The sequence below is a fragment of the Aulonocara stuartgranti genome (genome assembly GCF_965226115.1).
Source record: "Aulonocara stuartgranti genome assembly, chromosome: 14".
In the NCBI taxonomy this organism is placed as follows: Eukaryota; Metazoa; Chordata; class Actinopteri; order Cichliformes; family Cichlidae; genus Aulonocara; species Aulonocara stuartgranti.
Genome location: NC_138950.1, coordinates 5,414,401 through 5,436,440, shown reverse-complemented (window position 1 = coordinate 5,436,440; position 22,040 = coordinate 5,414,401). Strand labels below are relative to the sequence as shown.

Sequence of the window (22,040 nt, the reverse complement as noted above, 5' to 3'; positions counted from 1 at the left end):
AGCATTTCTGCCCTACAAACAGGCAAAATTTCTCCACTGCCTTTTTTCAGGTTTTAGCCCAGATTGATGACAAACATCGAAGGTTGCCAGAGGTTCGGGCTCGGCAGGGCAGCACTTCCAACACCAGCACCCTGCAGAGACTCCTGCACACCTTCGAGCAGGACATTCAGCTGCTTGTCACACAGGTACAGCTGCACATCGATCAACAGACCCTCCTCTAATCTTCATTTAAGGAAAAATTAAAGGAGAATTAAAGGAAGAAGATTGATATTATCTATATTTGGTCTGCAGGAATCTTTATAGAAACTTATTTAGTGATTTTTTTTATTTGTAAATCCATAACAGATGCAATATGGCGAGTAGCTGTCAGGGGCTGGGTCTCTGAACCAGCGTTTTGTCTTATTTTTGTATTGTTTTCTTATGTTTACATTGTGCTCTGTTCATGAAATTCTGAAATTATATTAAGTGTTTGCTTTGTTATCGTCTTGAGTTGCAGTATAGTTTAGGTCCTTTTACGTCGCCTTAGTTATGAGTCTGTCCCAGTTTTCTGTGTCATGTATTTTCTGTCTGTGTGTTTTCATGTTGCTCATGTCATGTCCACGTTTCCTGTTTTATTTTGAAAGAGTTTTGTGTTCTTGGTTTTTTACGTTTAGTTTTACTCTCCCCTTTGTCATTATGTCTCATTCTAGTCAACTGTGTCCTCGTGTGTCTCCTCTTCCCCTCATCACCTCATGTGTGTATTAAAGTCCTCTGTCTCCCTTTGTTCATTGTCGCATCGTCTGTGTTACCTTCCCTACCCGTTGTCACAGTTTCCCAGTCAAGTCATAGTTGTTATCTTGTCTCGTCATAGTATAAAGTCACAGTGAGAGTCATAGTTTCCCAGGTTATGTTCAGGTTTTTCCTCACTTTAGCCATGTTGTATTTTCGTGAGTTTTAAGATAAGATAAGATAACCTTTATTAGTCCCACACGTGGGAAATTTGTTTTGTCACAGCAGGAAGTGGACAGTGCAAAAGTTATGACGCAAAAATTTGAATACAATAAGAATAAATACAGTACACAACTGTACAGAATAGAATAAAATAATATACTATATACAGTAGAATAAAATAGAATAAAAATATACAATAAGATAAAAATAGAATACGAATGCTATATACAACTGAGTAAAAATACAACGATGCCAGAAAAGATTATTGCACTTAGTGTTATTGCACATGTGTGGATGTGTGTGTTTGTTCAGTTAAAGTCTTTGTTGTGGAGTCTGACAGCAGTGGGGAGGAAAGACCTGCGAAATCTCTCCGTCCCACACCGTGGGTGCCGCAGTCTCCCACTGAAGGAGCTGCTCAGTGCTGTCACAGTCTGCTGCATGGGGTGGGAGATGTTGTCCATCAGGGATGACAGCTTAGCCGCCATTCTCCTGTCACTCACCACCTCCACTGGGTCCAGAGGGCATCCTAGAACAGAGCTGGCCCTTCGGATCACCCTGTTCAGTCTCTTCCTGTCCCCAGCAGAGATGCTGCCGCCCCAGCAGACCACACCATAAAAGATAGCAGAAGCCACCACAGAGTCATAGAAGGTCTTCAGGAGTGGGCCCTCCACTCCAAACGACCTGAGTCTCCGCAGCAGGTACAGCCTGCTCTGCCCTTTCCTGTAGAGGGCGTCTGAGTTATGAGTCCAGTCCAGTCTGTTGTTCAGATGAACACCAAGGTACCTGTAGCTGTCCACAGCCTCAATGTCCATACCCTGGATGTTCAGTGGTTGCAGTGGAGAATGCTTGTGCCTGCGGAAGTCTACCACCAGCTCCTTGGTTTTACTGGCGTTGATCTGGAGGTAGTTCAGCTGGCACCAGTCCACAAAGTCTTGAGTCAGTCCTCTGTACTCCTTGTCGTCCCCATCAGTGATGAGGCCGACTATTGCAGAGTCATCAGAGAACTTCTGCAGGAAGCACTGGGTGGAATTGTGGGAGAAGTCTGCAGTGTAGATGGTGAAGCCCTAAATAAAGGCTTGCTTTTCGTTATGTCCAGTTTTTGTCTCCTCGCCTCTGTCTGCAATTGGGTCCTCTACTCTCTCCACATGGTCTGCCCCGGCAGCCCGTGACAGTAGCTAACAGCCAGTTGTGCTACTGACTGCAAACAGTTTAAATGTGAAAGGAATAACATCTGGAATTTGAAAAAAAATTAATCATTAGCATTGACTGTTAATATTGATTACAAAAGTGTAAATCATTTTTTGCATGCTATTTTAGAAGTTACCTGGCTAACTGAGTAATCCTAATTGGTGCAGTGACCCCCCATGTGGATTTAAAAAGTAAAGAATATCAGTATATCAGAAACTGAATCCAGAAATGATAGACTTTAATGCATTTTTATAACCAATAAAAAACACTGAACTGAACTAAATTATGTGAATTTGTTTAAATTAAATCAAATTCACATAAAATCTATTTCATTGGATAGTAAAGTTTTTGGTTCTTTGTGAGTCTGCCATTTTCATGGCAACACCATCTTCTTACTCTGCATTTAATTTTGCTTGATCTAGTCTCTGTCGTGCACCTGGGCAGCAGGAACAGTGCTACTCAAGAAAGATGCAAAAGCACAGATGTTCTGTGCCTACTCAGGTGACAGAGCCTGCACCACTTGGCCCTGACGAAACACAGCTGTCTTGGCAGCTGTGTTTCGTGCGTCACTCGGAAAACAAACTCTCTCTTTCCTTTTTTCAATTCTGTTTCGTCCCTGTTCAGTTGAGCTGTTTACTAAAGCTTGCCTTCACGCTCTGCCAGGTGCGTCAGCTGCAAGAGAGCGCAGCCCAGCTGAGGACGGTGTACGCTGGCGAGAAGGCCGAAGCCATCGCGTGCCGTGAGCACGAAGTGATGCAGTGCTGGAAAGAGCTGCTAACATCCTGCGAAGAGTGTCGGGTGCAGATCACCACAGAGACTGACAAGCTGAGGTTCTTCGGCATGGTCCGAGATCAGATCATGTGGATGGACTCGATCATCTGTCAGATAGGGACAGGAGAGAAGCCCAGGTATCTACAATACCTTCTACATATGCATGTGGCACCCTGCATAGCAGCCTCAATATCTGTTCACCACATGCACTGTTTAAGATCAAACTCATTTATTTTCTTTTAAAAAAAATGTACATATGAAATATCATTTTGCTTTTTATGGTTCATTATAATAGCATGTGATGGTCAGCATTCGTGGGCATAGTGAAAGTCTTCAGTGAGTTCAGGTTCTGTGTGGTTCCTGCAGGGACGTGTCCTCAGTAGAGGTGCTGATGAACTATCACCAGAGTCTTAAGAGTGAAGTAGAGGCTCGCAGTCAGAGCATCCTGGAGTGTATTGAGATGGGAAAAACCCTGCTGGCGGCTAGAAACCCTGCAGCTGAAGAGGTGAGATGAGTAAACATGATAAAGACTGTCACTTTAAGTCCAATTTAAACACTGATATCTAAACCTCAGTTTGTTTATAACTTTGAAGACTCTGGTTGAGTGGGCTCACGAGTCGATTAGCCTCCTCTGCAGAGTCATATTGCTAGTTTTAGGCTCTACTAGAGGGGCTTTACATGATTCACTAAAATCACCCTTGTTTTTTGTGCTGGGGCTTGGTGCAGCTTCTCAATTCATCCTGTATCTCTGTTATAGCTCCTCCCCCTTTAAGGAAAAATTGTTCTAATTGGCTGCCTCTTGCAAACAGAAGGTTTGACCAGCAAGGATGTGCCTGCTATACAATGAAACTAAGTGTGGAAAACCAAATGAAGCCTGAGCTTTTTCCTCTTAATGATTACACTGATCTCACTGCACCCATGTGACAGTATATGCATGACAGAAAACTTTAGAGATGCATGTTAAGAAACATAAGGTTTTATATTTTATGTGTGAGAAGGAATCGATTCCCTATAATATTTCAATTTTTTCTGAGCATCCATAGAGCTAAACAGACCCATGATGTAATTGTGATATCTTTATTCTCAGATCAAAGAGAAGCTGGACAAAGTGATCGCTAAGGAGCGTGAGCTGTCTGAGAAGTGGGACAAGCACTGGGAAGTCCTGCAGCAATGTGAGTGGATGCAATGGCTTAAAAAGTAAAAAAGACAGGGATGTGCAGGAATCTGGCATTTAGAAGTAAATTAAGATGCTTTCTCTCTTTTTTGGTGTTCTTATTTGTCCTGTTTGCAGTGTTGGAGGTTCACCAGTTTGCCCAGGAGGCGGTGGTGGCAGAGGCATGGCTGACTGCTCAGGAGCCGTTTATCAACAGCAACGAGCTTGGAGGGAGCGTAGATGAGGTGGAACAGCTGATTCGTCGACATGAAGCCTTCCGCAAAGCAGCTGCCACCTGGGAAGAGCGATTCAGCTCACTGCGGCGGCTCACCACGGTATTATCATCATCCTCACTGTGCAAATATGTCCTCAGTTTAGACAAACTCAGTAGCACGTTCCAAACATGCTCAAATTGTTGATGAAGACTTGGTAGTTTCATCTCTGGTTCTGTTTTCTTTCTGCAGGTAGAAAAGCTAAAAGCAGAGCAAAGTAAACTGCCCCCAACTCCCCTCCTGGGTCGTAAAGTCTTCCTGGATCCCCAAGATGCCTCACATAGTCCACCCACTCTCCCCCGCCTCCCAGTCTCCCCCGTCATGAGGCAGACTATATATGAACAGAACGAAGCCAGCTCTCCTCCATCTCCTTCGCCGGCCACCCCAACACCTTCTCCGTCATCTGCAGCTCGGCGCCTGGGATCAACAGTCGCCAACTACACCCCTGTGATGAACGGCTCCAGCTACCGAAACACTCTGGATGTCCGGGATGGAGGCGTAGTGGGTGTGGCTGCAGGTCTAGGCCGCCCGGCTGCATCCTCGATTGCATCTATAGCCACAGCAGCGATGCTAGTGTCAGCCAACCAGGCACGAGAAAGTGCCAGCACAGCAAGGGAACAGACAGCAAAGGTGATGAGTCACCTGCATCCGGCACAAGCGGCGAGGGAAATTGAGGCAAAATCCTCCCCGTATCTCCGGCAACCCAAAATCAAACACTTAGATGATGCTGTGACGCCTCTGATTGTGGCCAGCCGGCTGGAGAAGGCAAGAGAGCGGGGGAGGGAGAGAGATATGATGATGGGGACAGAGAGAGCAGAGGTAGCAGTGATGGCCGAGGTGGTGCTTCAGGAGCCGAGCCGGGAGCGTCTGCACAGCGAGCCCACCAGAGGGCCTCGAGGATCCAGGACTGACCCTTTGGGCCACGCTGAGCCTCAGGGCCAGACACACACTTATCACCACAGGATAGAACGGCAGCTGTCCAGCGAGCAGCTAATCCAGGCGCGCAGGGATGAGCTGCCTCAAGAGGTGTGGAGGGAACAGGCTGAGAGGCGGGAGAGACGGACGTTGGAGAGGCAAACTTCCAGCGAACAAGAAGGTCACGGGGGCCACGAGGGCCGGCGGAGAGAGAGGGACAGGCACCGGCTGGAGAGACAGGAATCCAGTGAGCACGACACAGGGAAGGAGCAATCAGACAGACGCTCAGCAGGAGGGTGAGACTGAGAGTACTGCAGTGCATTTTAATCTGGATGTGGATATTTATGCAGAAAAGAAGTGAATGTTATTGTAGTCAATTTTGGAGTTGAATCAATTGTGATGTGAACAGTAGGTATTTTTCCACAGAGACAAGAGGTCCACCATGGCAGAGATCGTAGAGCAGCTACAAGAAAGAGAAGCAGCGCAGGTCTGGGTTTAGTCTTTATAAATAAAGAGTGTGATATTTGGGGGCGTTTAGGGGTTAATTCTAAGTTTTGACCAAACTTCCTAAAAAGAGAAAACTGGGATAAGTAATAACGTTTTTCACTTTTGAGCCATAACTCAAATTCATCGCCTCTCCCGACCCTTAGGCCCGCGGTGAGGTGCCCCGACTGCCTAATGGGATACCAGAAAAGTCTTCCCGTCCCGACCGCCCTCGAGCTCGGGACAGACCCAAACCACGACGCCGGCCACGACCCAAGGAGCCCGGGGAAACGACGCGGCGGTCCAGATCTGCACCAGCCCAGAGCAGCCCGATCGTCCCCCAACCGCCCACACATACGGCACACCACGAGGGCTTCCTTTTCCGCAAGCTGGACATTGAGAGCCTGAAGAAGAGCACCAATAGGTGGGTGTTCAGGGTCATAATGATACCTGATACCTGATAGGAGTTATAGAGAAGGAGGATGGACAGTGATGTCATGAGTATCAAACTTTAGGGATTCCAGTTAATCAATTCAAAGCTATTTATGTTCCACAGGGGTTATTGAGGTGCAGAAAAAAATGATTGTTTCATCGACTTATTCTTAAATATTAGTTTGAACAAAGCATTTCCAGCCCTCTAAGTACCACTTTCTCATGACACTGCTGCTTCCTCCATTTAATAATTCAACAGGAGTGACAGAGGCATGACTTTAGCATGTTGAGCTAACAGGCTAACACACGGACATGTTGAACAGATGCATGACACACACAGGCTCACAGGTTGATTCCATCGTGTGTTCAACATGAAAATACTCAGAAGAGCTTTGGCGTTTCTCAGGAAATCTTACCTTTTTATATTTTTATTGAGATGAAGTTTGAATTTTTACCTTTTTCTCTGACATAAAAAAGTTCTAGACTGTCTTGTGTTTGTATGTGGTGGAAAGAAGGAGGTAGTCACAGTTTGTGGTGTTGCCTGTGCCTGGCAGTGGGAGATTACAGCTGTTTAGGGCTGGGCGATATATCGAGTTTTTAACCTGTCAGCACGCGCATGCAACCTCTGCTTGCTCCTAAGGTTTTCCTGCCGCGAGGAGAAGTCATGTTAGCGTTGCCAAACAATGAATAATAAAATAAAAACTGAAGGAGTTATTTAACTAAAGGTTAAAAATGTGAGACAAATCAAAGCTTCTTAGTTCATGCAATAAAATGTTCTTTTCAGAACCTCAAAAACAGGGTTTTTACCTTTTTGAGGCCAAACTGAGCTACAGCTTTAGAATAATCACACAGCTACACTAACAAATTAATTTAGGTAGCAGTAGATGTTTTGCAAGGTAAATAACTGTTTTGGTCATTGCAGCTGGGTAAAGAGTAGTAGTTCTTTGCTGGAAACATCTGTCTGAAGGCAGGTATAGCTTAGTGTAATAGATTAAGATCCCCATTAGCTGCAGCAACACAGCAGCTATTCTCCCTGGGGTTGGAAATATAGTGGTGAAAATGTATTAACCTCCTAAGACCCGAACTCTTCCACAGTATGCATTTTTAATTTCTATTTGATATTTGGGCATATTGGGGCCCAATGAATGTAAAAACAAAGAATTACAAGATTTTTTTTTACCTTATTTTTGTTTTTAAGAAAAATAAGAGCCACATATCAGGATATTTGTTTAAAATTTTGATAGAGCAGTAGTAGTATAATGTCCTCGTAAGTGGATATCAGGACCATGTAGAGCAAAATTGACTATTTTGGTCTAAATAACCCAAAATGTGATGTCCACATATGTGGACGCCAGGTCCTAGGAGGTTAAATATACCCAGTGTTGGGAAGGTTACTTTTAAAATGTATTCCACTACAGATTACAGAATACATGCCCCAAAATGTATTTTGTAACGTATTCCGTTACGTTACTCAATGAGAGTAACGTATTCTGAATACTTAATATATTATCATACTTTTTACAACTACATGAATGTACTATTGCTGTGTGGTTTATTACTATTACTGCAGGTTACTCTCCATACCAATACTAACTAGATGTTTCAATCTTAATATAAATGAGTAACAGTAGGGTGGACGTTAGGTAAGGCTGCACTTTTAGCAGCGATCTCGTATTAAAACTATTCCGCGTGTATATAAAACAGGTTTGCGGCTCCGAACACTCTGCCTATTGCCTTTATATTAAATAATTTTTGAACAATAATTTTTAAAAATATTTCTTCATGTCATTATGCGGGCCTCAAGTAGAGCTGACATGGGCCGCAGGATTGAGACACAGACATTAGAGCCTCCTAATGCGTGTTTTGTTTGGGTTTCCGCCAGCGTGGAATTACCAGAAATAGAGAGGGCATAGCCGAACATATGAAACAGGAGAAGACCGCTGTGTAATTTCTTTATTTCAACAAAGTAACTGTATTCTGAATACCACCTTTTTAAATGGTAACTGTAACGGATTACAGTTACTCATATTTTGTATTTTAAATACGTAACGCAGGTACATGTATTCCGTTACTCCCCAACGCTGAATATACCATACAAACTAACTTTGGCTCTTTTACATTTTGCTGATGACCATGTCCGACATGGTTTGTAAATGCATTTTATACTGATAAGTCTGCACATGTAGTGAAGGACCTGAAGGCTTACTGCACATTTCTGCTATAAAGATCTTCGTTCATAGCAGATACTGAGATATCGCCCAGTCCTCCAGTTGTTAATTTGTACTGAAGAGTAAGAAAATCAGTGATGAGTACATGAAGCAGGAAAAGGATTCACTAATGTAAATCTTATGTCAGCCTCTGAATATATTATGTCTGTCAGTGCTGATTATTAGGATGTAATTAGAGCACTTTATTAGATCAGAGGCCTGCAGGATTCCCACCGCATGTGAAAACTTCATGCATGACGCTTACGATGCCTCCTGATCTAACGCGAGCCCACAGAATAAAACACAGGAGACTGACTGACTGGCTGAGGAATGCTGTGGGATGGAGCTGCTGGTCAAACACACACACTTATGCACACAGCCTGCCCTCCACTGATGACCACCCTGCTTCTTCCAGAGAGACACCAGCAAGAAAGTCTCTCTCTGCACTGCCCCCTGAGGGCTGGGCTGACCTTGCACAGCTAAAAGCTCATCCCCTCCCAGCTGTGGATGAGTCCCGCTCACGCACCTACTCAAGGCAATGGATGAGTGTGTCGTATGTACATGCCCTGTTATGTACATGGCAAGGTAAAGCACAATGTCGAATGGCTTAAATCCGGACAAGTGTGAATCTCCAAAGTGCTCCTCGTTGTTAGCGGTTGATGCCGAGAAAGAAAGCGAGGATGCATTTAGGGAAGGACTGAGATTCAACCTGTCTCTGTTACATCTCTACGCGATGAGACACTAAGTAAGTTGATGTGCACATTAATATTCTGGTACCTTGTTAGGGTATGGTGCCTGTGAAAGGTGTATGAAAGTGGACGACAAACTTCCACATCTATGCTTCGCATTAAATTGAGGTTACAGCTGTGAGCGCATTCACATGTCAAATTTCCTCTGAAAAAGTTTAAACTTCTTCCCGAGGTGTCCTGTTCATAATGTACAGGAAGAGAAAAGTAATATCTGCTACTGTAAACTAGGAAAATACATTAAAAAACCCACACCAAGGAACAGAGATATTAAAAGGAACATTTTTTTTAGCTCAAGTGTTTTTAAAGGGAACCTGTTGCGCTCATTTCCAACTCTTCCCAACAGTTTTGGCTCTTCCTTATTAACTCTTTAGTTTACCGCTCCTTTAAGCCATTTTTCTTCTGCCTTGCAAAGCAAAGCTCTGGATGTGGTTGGAGATGACCACGTCTGGGATATCTGCACTCCCCGCCATCACACAGAGCCAACAATAGAAAAACATTTCAAGAATGAACTTTTAATGGGTGTTGTGAGCAGTTCAGACATCACTTATCACTTGCACCATTGTTTTGTTTTTTTGTTTTTTTTACCCGTGTATCTACTGTTGAGTTTGAAATCAGGATATTAAGCTGCACACGGAAACTTGCTCTGAATAATACTGGCAGTACTGTGCAAATGTTTTAGTTGCTAAAAGTAAAAGGAGAATGTTTAAAATAAAATAATACAAAGTGAAGTAAACAAAAATGAAACTTCTTTTTAAGGTCTGTGGAGATTTGCCACAGATCATCTGTGGAGCCTGGCTGTCTCTTTATGTAATCTCACACTGGCTTCCACACCATCTGCTGCAGAACTCTTTGTTCTTCTTGTGGCTGAAAGTTGCCCTTAAGAACTCTGACTGTGTGTCTGGGCGACTGAAGATAAAAATATAAACAAGTTCCTGAAACTTGTGCACAGTACTGCCGATGTCAGCTATTAACTGGAATGCTGTGTGCATGTAAACACGCTCACAGAGGGAAAACGAGCATGTCTGGATTTTAAGCCGCGTTGTTGCCAAAATGGCATTTTAACCAAACTCCTCTGTCTCTTTTCTCCTCTCTTCCTCGGTGCTGCTGGCTGCTCCTCTTGTCTCCTCCAAGGTAAGTCACATGTAAGCCTCGCACACAGGTGCACACAAGCTGTACGTAGCCTTCCTCCCCATACCTCCATCCCCCCACCTCCTCCGTCTGTCTGTCCGTCCGTCTGCGTTTGTTCAGCAGTGTGTTTCCTCTTCCCTTCTTGGGGCTGCTTCATCCCGCCTACCTACCTGTCTGCTCTGGTCAGGTGAGTGAGGTGTTAGTGTAGCGACTGTGATTCTGCAGCTCTTCCTGACTCCTCCTGTCCTCCCCCACCCCTCCACCCAACCTCCTTCCCCATGCTCCTCTTTTCCTCTCACCTTTCCCTCCTCTTCTTCCCCTCCCTTCCTCTCCCGCCTCCCCCCACCACAGCAGATCATGGGTCAACCTGTACTGCGTGCTGAATAAAGGGGAGCTGGGTTTCTACAAGGACGCCAAGAACACCACGACGCCCTACAACAACGAGCCGCTGCTCAACCTCTCCCACTGCCACTGCGACGTCACCAATGGCTACAAGAAGAAGAAGAACGTCTTCACGCTCAAGTAATCGGCTGTTTTCGCACTCACATGTACTGCAGACAGGCACTTTCATGCTTCACGTTAGTGTGTTTTCACTCTTTAGGGCCTGGGCACATTGTAAAAATAAACAGTGTGAGTAATTTATTTGGTCATAACCACAAACCCAGATTTGATCTAGTAAACCCATTGTACATAATTCTGGTGTTCCAATAGCTAAAAACCTGCTTCTAGACAAAAAAGGTCACATTTTCTTTTAGTTTTCAAAAATATGACACTTATAATCTTTCCAAACTGAAACGAAACAACGCTTTCTTCCATTTTTTTGGCCATGAATCGTTAGCATCCTGCTGATGCATGCTGATTGGTCAGCTAAGGATTCACGATGTGGAACCTGTTTACAGACGATAACTAGACGTTAGAAGCGTAGTTAAACCACAGCTGAGAGTCGTGTTTAAGAAGCAGCTGGTTAAAGGTGACTGAGATCAGTAGGCTGTTTACTTCTTCTCTGAAATTAAAAAAGCAAATGCCTTAAAGTGTGTGACACCTCATAATAATTACAGAAAGATATTTTACTAAAATAGAAATCTAAAAATAGAACACATGATACAGTGAGGGTGAAACATCTTTCCAAATCTTAAAGAAGAACTTAAAGTAGTCTAAGCTACACAGACACGGGGATTTCCAAACTGATCTAAGTTGAATTTTAGTTAAGTAAAAGTCAGAGCAGTAGCAAATGACTCGCGCTTTTCCTCTTTTTGTGGGCTTCATAGATAATTGGCAAACCTTCTGGAGGAAACCTGGTCTTGTTAGGAGAGACGGCATCCATCCCACTTTGGATGGAGCAGCTCTCATTTCTAGAAATATGGACAAATTTATTAAACCCCCCAAAATATGACTATCCAGAGTTGGGACCAGGAAGCAGAGTTGCAGTCTTACACGCTTCTCTGCAGCTTCTCTCCTCCTGCTACCCCCCCAAAAACCCATCTCCATAGAGACTGTGTCAGCTTCCAAAAAGACAAAAAACAAACTAAAAACCAGCAACAAACAACTTAAACATAAACAATCACAAAGAAAGAACAATACAGTATCCACATCTGAACCAAAGAGTAAAACAGTGAAATGTGGATTATTAAATATTAGGTCTCTCTCCTCCAAGTCTCTGTTAGTACATGACTTAATAATTGATCAACAAATTGATTTACTCTGCCTTACAGAAACCTGGTTGCAGCAGGATGATTATGTTAGTTTAAATGAATCAACACCCCCGAGCCATTCTAACTACCAGAAATCTCGAAGCACAGGCCGAGGGGGCGGTGTGGCAGCAATTTTTCACACCAGCCTATTAATTAATGAAAGACCAAGACAGACTTTTAATTCATTTGAAAGCCTGATGCTTAACATTGTCCACCCCAGCTGTGAAACTCAGAAACCAGTCTTACTTGTTATCATCTATCGTCCACCTGGGCCTTACACAGAGTTTCTGTCTGATTTCTCAGACTTTATATCTAATTTAGTTCTGAGCTCAGATAAAATAATTATTGTGGGTGATTTTAACATCCATGTAGATGCTAAAAATGACAGCCTCAACATGGCATTTAATCTGTTATTAGACTCAATTGGTTTCTCTCAAAATGTAAAAGAACCCACCCACCACTTTAATCACACTCTAGATCTTGTTTTAACATATGGCATAGAAACTGAACATTTAACAGTGTTTCCTGAAAACCCTCTGCTGTCTGATCATTTCCTGATAACATTTACTTTTACAATAATTGATTACACAGCGGTGAAGAGTAGACTTTATCAAAGTAGATGTCTTTCTGAAAGCACTGTAACTAAGTTTAAGAATATAATCCACCCACTGTTATCATCTTCAATACCCTGTACCAACACAGAGCAGAGTAGCTATCTGAACGCTACCCCAACAGAGGTCGATTATCTTGTTAATAATTTCACCTCCTCACTACGTACGACTCTGGATACTGTAGCTCCTGTGAAAACTAAGGCCTCAAATCAGAAGTACCTGACTCCGTGGTATAATTCTGAAACACGTACCCTAAAGCAGATGACTCGTAATCTGGAGAGGAAATGGCGTGTCACAAATCTAGAGGATCATCATTTAGCCTGGAGAAATAGTTTGCTGCTTTATAAGAAAGCCCTCCGCAAAGCCAGAACATCTTACTATTCATCACTGATTGAAGAAAATAAGAACAACCCTAGGTTTCTCTTCAGCACTGTAGCCAGGCTGACAAAAAGTCAGAGCTCTTTTGAGCCAACCATCCCTTTAACGTTAACTAGTAATGACTTCATGAACTTCTTCACAAATAAAATTTTTATCATTAGAGAAAAAATTACCAATAATCATCCCACAGATGTAATATTATCTACAGCTACTCTTAGTACCATTGATATTAAGTTAGACTCTTTTTCTCCAATTGATCTTTCTGAGTTAACTTCAATAATTACTTCCTCCAAACCATCAACGTGTCTTTTAGACCCCATTCCTACAAAACTGCTCAAAGAAGTCCTGCCATTAATTAATTCTTCGATCTTAAATATGATCAACCTATCTCTAATAATCGGCTATGTACCACAGGCCTTCAAGCTGGCTGTAGTTAAACCTTTACTCAAAAAGCCATCTCTAGACCCAGCAGTCTTAGCTAATTATAGGCCAATCTCCAACCTTCCTTTCATATCAAAAATCCTTGAAAGAGTAGTTGTCAAACAGCTAACAGATCATCTGCAGAGGAATGGTTTATTTGAAGAGTTTCAGTCAGGTTTCAGAGCTCATCACAGCACAGAAACAGCTTTAGTGAAGGTTACAAATGATCTTCTTATGGCCTCTGACAGTGGACTCATCTCTGTGCTTGTCCTGCTAGACCTCAGTGCAGCGTTCGATACTGTTGATCATAATATCCTATTAGAGCGATTAGAACATGCTGTAGGTATTACAGGTACTGCACTGCAGTGGTTTGTATCATATCTATCTAATAGACTCCAATTCGTGCATGTAAATGGAGAGTCCTCTTCACACACTGAGGTTAATTATGGAGTTCCACAGGGTTCAGTGCTAGGACCAATTCTGTTTACATTATACATGCTTCCCTTAGGCAGCATCATTAGAAGACATAGCATACATTTTCACTGCTATGCAGATGACACCCAGCTCTATCTGTCCATGAAGCCAGATAACACACACCAATTAGTTAAACTGCAGGAATGTCTTAAAGACATAAAGACCTGGATGGCCGCTAACTTTCTGCTTCTTAATTCAGATAAAACTGAGGTTATTGTACTCGGCCCTGAAAATCTTAGAAATATGGTATCTAATCAGATTCTTACTCTGGATGGCATTACCTTGGCCTCCAGTAACGCTGTGAGGAACCTTGGAGTCATTTTTGACCAGGACATGTCCTTCAACGCACATATTAAACAAATATGTAAGACTGCTTTCTTCCATTTGCGCAACATCTCTAAAATTAGAAATATCCTGTCTCAGAGTGACGCTGAAAAACTAGTTCATGCATTTATTACTTCCAGGCTGGACTACTGTAATTCATTATTATCAGGATGTCCAAAAAACTCACTGAAAAGCCTTCAGCTAATCCAAAATGCTGCAGCAAGAGTCCTGACAGGGACTAGAAAGAGAGAGCATATTTCTCCTGTTTTGGCTTCCCTTCATTGGCTTCCTGTTAAATCCAGAATTGAATTCAAAATCCTGCTCCTCACATACAAGGTCTTAAATAATCAGGCCCCATCTTATCTTAATGACCTTGTAGTACCATATCACCCTATTAGAGCGCTCCGCTCTCGCTCTGCAGGCCTACTTGTTGTTCCTAGAGTATTTAAAAGTAGAATGGGAGGGAGAGCCTTCAGTTTTCAGGCCCCTCTTCTGTGGAACCAGCTTCCAGTTTGGATTCGGGAGACAGACACTATCTCTACTTTTAAGATTAGGCTTAAAACTTTCCTTTTTTCTAAAGCATATAGTTAGGGCTGGACCAGGTGACCCTGAATCCTCCCTTTGTTATGCTGCAATAGATGTAGGCTGCCGGGGGATTCCCATGATGCATTGAGTTTTTCCTTTCCAGTCACCTTTCTCACTCACTATGTATTAATAGACCTCTCTGCATTGAATCATATCTGTTATTAACCTCTGTCTCTCTTCCACAGCATGTCTTTATCCTGTCTTCCTTCTCTCACCCCAACCGGTCGCAGCAGATGGCCGCCCCTCCCTGAGCCTGGTTCTGCCGGAGGTTTCTTCCTGTTAAAAGGGAGTTTTTCCTTCCCACTGTCGCCAAAGTGCTTGCTCATAGGGGGTCATATGATTGTTGGGTTTTTCTCTGTATCTATGAAGCGCCTTGAGGCGACTTTTGTTGTGATTTGGCGCTATATAAATAAAATTGAATTGAATTGAATTGAATTTTCCACACTGTAGTTCTGTGGCTCACAGATGGGGCCCACCCCACAGTTTGGGGACCACTGCTCTAAGGCTGAGTTTAACTCTTCTTCTCTCTTTGCAGAACGAAGGACGGCAGCGAGTTTTTGTTTCATGCAAAAGATGAGGTGAGACATTTTTTCTGTTTCCTGCACGCCTCAGAATAGTGAAAGCAGCTGTAACTGTGCATCTGCACGTCATCGAAAACCTTAAAAACATTCATGTTAACAACTGAACCGGCCAGCTGACATCTGTGCACCCCTCTCTCCCATCGCAGGACGACCTCAAAACGTGGGTGACTAATATCACCGCCAGTATTTCAGAGCACGAGGAGATTGCCAAATGGGGTCAGCCCCAACCAACTACCTCATCCACCGACGAGGGCACGCGCCGCGACGGGAGCAAGGTGGACAACAGGTCAGAGCGCGGTGGCGAGCGTTCGGACCGGGGTGACCGAATCGAGCGTGCTGAGAAGGAGAAGGAACGGGACAGAGAGAAGGAGAAGGAGAGGGATAAAGAGAAGGAGAGGGAGAGGGGCGAACGGTCGGAGAGGTCAGAACGGGCTGGGAAGTCGGACGCAAAACGATCAGAAAAGTCCAGTAAGAAAAAATGAGCTTGGACGGGAGCTGGGATTGAAGCTCACAGTATGAACTCTGGCTGGGAGGCGGGGCCATAAACTGGTTGCGAACGCCCCCCTCCTCCTCTTCGCCTCCAACACTGTCAACAGAGCAGTCGTGTTTGGATGGAAATCGAAGGTTTGACCCGGGCTCACTCATAGGACAGACGGGACGGATTTGATTTGGAGCAGGAGACACCTCCCTCGCTCTCCCCCTCTATCTCTCTCTCTCTCTCTTCTGTGTCTCTGTGAGAACGCACAGAGTCACCGACGCCCCCTGGCGGCTGTTTCGGAGAACTGCCTGAGAGCAGGGTGGCGTTTTGTGCTGCGGAGCCCCGGGCAGCGTCGCCGCGAGAGAGAGACGGGACGCGCATCACGGTCAACGGGAAGGCTGTTAGGCTGACGGCTGGTAGAGCGATAAAACGTAGCTCATGCTGTTCCATGTTTGTTTTTTCTATGAGACGAGCTCCGTCTGTATGTATTTCTCGTCTGTGTGTCCTATTTACTGTATATATCTGTCTGTAAGTCGAGACATCCTACACTACGTCTTATTACTCCTTGGAAATACAAACAGAATGAAATTATGCCAAAATGTTTTACAGACCTTCTTTTACTTTCTCCGCTGTATCCCATCTGTCTGGAGGTCTGGCCATGAAAACATGTAGAAATTCTAATAGTTTTACTTGGATAACAAACTGCACTGTAAACACACGCGTGCACTTGCCCTGGATGAGTCAGCACTGATCTCCAGGTTTGTGCTGACTCTGTTTAAGAGAAGAGAAGAGTAGACGTCGGTCTTCAGAACTTTGTTACGCACACAAAAAACAAGAAGAAATGTATCAAATCAAGATCCCAGGGCATACACAGCAGTTTCCCTTCCCTTGGGTAGGATTTTATTTTAGCATTATAGATTTTCTAGTGAGCAGTAGGTGGTCAGAAGAAATAAAAAGTCTTGTTCCCAGGGGCCTCATTCATTAAAACGATTTTAAAAGTGGACCTCTTGTAGTTTTATTTATATTCTGTCATATATAGACTTTTACAGTGGTAGATAAATGCTCATATTAAACACGGGGCAGGTGGGTGTTCCTAGTATGATCATTGGCCTTACCAGGTGGTGGTTTAAGTTTAAGAGGTCCACTTAAATTAATGAATAAAATAGGAAAAAATCTTTATTTTTGATATTTCTAATAAAAATGAAACCATTCATTGTCATCTGCTTGTTTTACCATCTAGATCAGTTTTTCATGATTTGGTCATAAGCACAAAATCTGCATGTTTTTAATGAATGAGGCCTTCAGGGATGAAAACAGGCCTCATCTACTCTTTTATTCTCTTACAACATCAAACTACTGGATATTCTCTTTGATTTATTATACATACAAATTTGTTTTTATACAGAGTTTAAAACAAAATCTTGTGTGTGTGTGTGTGTGTGTGTGTGTGTGTGTGTGTGTGTGTGTGTGTGTGTGTGTGTGTGTGTGTGTGTGTGTGTGTGCGCGCTGCTGCTCTCCGCTCCCAGGGTCTCCATAGCTCTCAGGTTATTTGTGTTGGTGTGTGCTTCACACTCGTCAGTACGTTCATCCCCTCAGATGCCGCCTCAGTCTTCCAGATACAATACGTCCCATTCACAACACACATCTACACACACCCCATTCACACATTTGTACTTCTATCTTTGTGATGCTACATTCCCTCACCCCTTAATTTAACCCTGATTCTGAACCTTCAAATAAACCTTTCAGAGCGTCTTTCAAATTCAGGTCCTGGAAATATGTCCTCGCTCACAAAGATAGACTTACATCTTCGCACGCACACATAAAACCCATCAGGCTGAAAATGTTAGAGGTTATAAACGAGTCTTAAAAGTCATCAGGTGGAAATGACTGAAGCGATCAATTAAAAAAGCGAATGAGCTGACACGGCACTGACAAAATATTTCATAAGTGAGAGATTGCATGCTTTTCTTGGAGAGAAATCACTCGTCTAAAGAAGCTCGTCTTTGCAGTTTAGCATCCTTGTTACAAGTATATGTTTCATTTCATGGTAACGCACCACAATGCCATAAACAGCAGGAAATGAGAATCATCACGGTTTGGTTTATCTGGTAAATGCAGCTTTGTGAGGCACCAGCGGTGGATGGTGGCATTAATTTCCTGCCCCGTTAGATGCATGCGGGCCAGACTGCATTTAAACTTCTTTTAAAGTGCGTTATTGTCACCGCTGCTGTATGAAAACTCATTCCAGCTCTCGTGTTTCTGATGCTCTCTGTTAAAGTTCAGCTGAAATGCATTTGCATAATTGTTATTTTATTTTTAATAATTAATTATTTGCAGCTCCTGTACTGCATGTGAAACAGAAAGCTAGATAAAATAGAAAGGCCTCATTCGTAGGGCACACGTCCAAGTTAGTTTCTTGGAGCATTAGCTCCTGATGCTCCCTGATGCTGTGGGCACAGTTTCAGGATATGTGGTGCATTTTAACCCACACCTGTGGCCTAGAACCAATCAAACTATGACTTCTAAAGTGGAAATGATGCAAGAGAAAATTAAAAAAAAAAAAATCCCCGCAGCCACAGTGGAGAACAGGAAACACAAGCGCTTGTGTTCAGCCATCGAGATAATGCTTATGTTTATCTTCTGTTTGCCAGCGGCAGCCATTCAAAAGAAATCAGGACTAAAGAGAGCATGGCCTTTTAGGGAGAAGAGCTACAACAGCTTATTTCAGACAGAAGATAAACTAAGGGGCTCCACCGGGGCTCGGTATAAATGTAAATCATGCAAAGCTACGCTGTTAGAGTTCAAGAGTAAAACTATGGAGCTGAAAATGAGCTTAACAGGTTGTCTTTTTTAAGGTGTTTTCTCTTTTTGATTAAATTTTTTGGTCAGTGCACAGTTGCTTCACAGAGCTTCGAATGCAGCCTTTTGGTGTTTTTACTTTTCAAAACACCGTCTGCCCATGGACTTTACCTGCTCTCACCTTTCTGCTGCATGTCACAGAGTCTGCCAGCTCATCAAAGACGCATCACTCCAATACTTACATTTTTAAAATCATAGACCAGGTTATTTTTTAACTCAAACATGAAGGACTTCACATAACTTCAGTAATATTTTACAAGAAAACATTTACATTTATTTGTAAGAAGGCTGTAAAGCCCAAGAATCCAGCTCGTGTCTATATTTGCTAGGATAGAGTTCATATTTAAGGCTTGTTAAAGATATGGTTATCGGTCAGCTGATTGTGTTGGGTCTTATTTATTTATTTATTTATTTTAGGTTTTCATTGCTGGATTTTAAATTCCCTCCTGACCTACAGACCTCGTTTCTGTTTCTCATAAAATTTGTCTTTAGAACTTGTAATTTATTTCATGAGAATGCCACATGAGTGCAATCATTTGCATGCATGTCAGACACAACAAACACACCAAGAGTGAAAAGAGTTCCATGTTTAAAGTGACACCGAGCCAGCTGGCTGACTGATTATGAATCCAGCATCATAATAAACCTCCATGATTTGTTTCTGCTGATACACACAGAACAGATCGCGCAGGGTACAGCTGAACCAATAACAAGTCAAATAACTTTACACTTTGGAGAGCAGAAACATTTAGATAATATATGAAAGGTAAACATTGGGACAAATGAAAGCTCGACGGTTTGGGCGTGTGTGCCGATACCCTGCCCGTCTGTCTGTTGTGCTCACATCAGCCTCATTCTGTCGGCAGACGCGAAGTAATAAATAAAAATACCTTTTGGTTTGTTGTTAATGTATTGAAAGTGTTTTCTTTTCTGCCTGGAAATGAATGTAGATCATTGATGTTGAAAATGTTTCATGTTGGATCAGTGTTTCCTCCTGTTTACACGATCGGGGGCCAAAAAAGCCCCGAAAAATGAAACGCACTGTTTTTTAAGCGGAGGGAAACACTGGTGCAGATTCTCTGATGCCATTCAGACACTTCAGACTTTGACATGTTGCATCTTGTACACCAAAAGCACTCAGTAGTATGCAGTAATATGAAGTCTATGAGGATTGTAGAGCGGTGTGTTCAGGGATTAATGTTGCCGATGATGGTGAGGATGATGTCCGTGGTAGCAATGGAACTTTATGCAACCTTTTCTTTGCACTAGGGACGCTGGCCTGTTGCAGGGCTGAGGGCTGGTGTTCACTGGTGTTGGGGATCCAGCAGAGGGACGTCAGACCCGGACAAGTTAAAAGTTACCAAAATGAGAAGATTAAAGTATTATGAGTGACCTTTTCAGGTTCAGTCACATGCAGTTTGGCTTTGAGAAGGGCGTGAAATTCACTTTGATCTTCAAAGTTCGTGTACAGCTTATGGACATTTATGCAAGAGCTAAAACCTTTAACTGAACGAACTGCTTAATAATCAGTTCGTCGTTTTGGTGAGTGGTCCTAGAACCTTCTCAGCAGAGCCGGCCTTTTATAGAAAAATCTATAAACAAACTTTAAACAAACACTACTTTTGTTATACTACATTTTTCTTTTGACAGCACTGACTGTAATTAATATTGAAACATAAGTTCAGTGACATTACTGCAAAAATTAAACCTGGAAGAAGTCCTGTTTTCGTTCAGAAGCTAATATTTAGCGACACATAACACTGTGCTATGTACTTATTAAATAGACTGTATATAACAGATGGACTTTGCCACTAGTGAGTGAAGTTCTGATTTGAAGCCTGAAGATATTTTCAACCTTTGCTATTTTAGTTGTTTGAAACCAGATGTCACAGAAGGGGTGTGGATCTCGCTGTGAAACCAACACTGGACATACTCGGACTGGTTCCCCTTTGTGACTTTAATAATTCATAATTCACAAAAAATTTAAAAGGCATCTTGTTGTGTTGAATAAAAGTGAAAAAAAAAAAGTGATTGAGCCCATAATCTAATCGGGAAAGTGAGATCACAGAGGAGTCGAGTTGAGGGACATTTTCCATGCAACTCCACCTGTTTTTATAACTACAGGAGTCGCCCTCTGCTGGCCATCAGCAAGAATGCAGGTTTAAAGCTTTGTCCATCTTTTATATGGTCTGTTTGTTACCCAACCTGGACACGCCTTTCTTTCTTTCTTTAGCTTCACTGCACTGCCCTGTTATAACTTAGGTCTTAATTCTCTATACAACCAAAAAACTACCATCATGCTTTTGCTCAAATTTCTTAAATATTTTTATTACAGGATTAACTGAATATATGAAAGTTTGTCAAAGTAACAATGATGAGGATTGTGTATTTGCTCGTCTTTTACTGACCAAACAATTAATTGTTTTAAGGGTGAAAATCACCACTAGTGTCACTGTTGATCTTGATATGTTGCCTCTGATAGGAAAACACTGATGCTTCTGTTTCCACGTCAGGAGCGGTGAAAAATTGGACCTCGTGAACACACTGCCTGAATAGAAAGTCATAAGAAAACTCGCAGACATTAAAAGGGCTCGTACACTGAAGCGAAATGTTATTTTCTCAGACACAAACGGGGACAATCAGGGCTGCTAAGTTCAGTGGATGTTCAGGTGGGACGAGAGGTTGAATTTATTGATGTTCTTTAGGGATACTCATTAGAAATGATCACTTTTATCATCACGTCATGAATAATATTATGCTTTAGTTTGGTGCTGTTGACCACCTCATTAATGTGGTGACATTTTTTATCACCAGCCAAAGATAAAAAATAATAAATACTGAATATAAATTGGTGTTTTAGCTGATCTGCTGCCACAGCGTGTCCCCTCCCAGGAGCCCCTGAGCACCACTGTCTGTCTGCCCTCAGCCTGCCTGTCTCTCTGTATGCCTGTCTGCAACCTGCAGCCTGGAAATGTACAAATCTATTTGCTCAGAAGTATTTTCTGTAAAAACAGACGTGAAAATAATTTATCCATGGTGACACTGGGAAAACCGCCCCTTGTCTTTTTCTATGTTGAATCTTGGAGTCTGAGTCTGTCTTGAAGTGTGACTGTTTATTTGTGCCACAAGCCTAGATGAAAGTGATGTACACCTCCTGCACACAAACAGATCAGGACAAAGAGGTTGCATGAATGACATAGTCTCTATTACAGTACTGCTGTGCATGTCTTTGAGTCCCATTCTACGATCACTGTAACATACAGGGGTGACACAAACTACCGACATGGAAAAAAGGTGAAAAAATGACCCAATAATGTACAAAATGATCAGAACCAACTGCAAATTACTGACTCTGTACAGTTGTTTCTTTGAATTGAAAAGTACAGATTGAAAGATAATCTTTTGTGT

The 22,040-nt window shown here is 42.7% G+C and overlaps 1 protein-coding gene across 9 annotated transcripts in view; it reads left to right on the top strand.

The window, feature by feature from the left end:
* The window catches only part of sptbn4b (spectrin, beta, non-erythrocytic 4b), a gene marked incomplete at its 5' end in the record, with an annotated part of 119,655 nt that extends 100,111 nt beyond the window's left edge, over nucleotides 1-19,544 (top strand). For 7 of the 9 annotated variants that reach the window (XM_082503899.1, XM_082503896.1, XM_082503894.1 and 4 more), the window contains 11 exons: nucleotides 51-185; nucleotides 2,782-3,026; nucleotides 3,256-3,394; nucleotides 3,977-4,061; nucleotides 4,181-4,377; nucleotides 4,507-5,525; nucleotides 5,656-5,716; nucleotides 5,880-6,136; nucleotides 10,580-10,750; nucleotides 15,247-15,289; nucleotides 15,439-19,544. In XM_082503899.1, coding sequence (XP_082360025.1) covers nucleotides 51-185; nucleotides 2,782-3,026; nucleotides 3,256-3,394; nucleotides 3,977-4,061; nucleotides 4,181-4,377; nucleotides 4,507-5,525; nucleotides 5,656-5,716; nucleotides 5,880-6,136; nucleotides 10,580-10,750; nucleotides 15,247-15,289; nucleotides 15,439-15,774 — 2,688 coding nt within the window. In that variant the 3' untranslated portion in view covers nucleotides 15,775-19,544. Of the gene's footprint in view, nucleotides 1-50; nucleotides 186-2,781; nucleotides 3,027-3,255; nucleotides 3,395-3,976; nucleotides 4,062-4,180; nucleotides 4,378-4,506; nucleotides 5,526-5,655; nucleotides 5,717-5,879; nucleotides 6,137-10,231; nucleotides 10,317-10,579; nucleotides 10,751-15,246; nucleotides 15,290-15,438 lie in introns of those variants that run through there. The other 2 variants (XM_082503895.1, XM_082503901.1) reach the window with 2 other exon arrangements.
* Nucleotides 19,545-22,040: the final 2,496 nt, after the last annotated feature.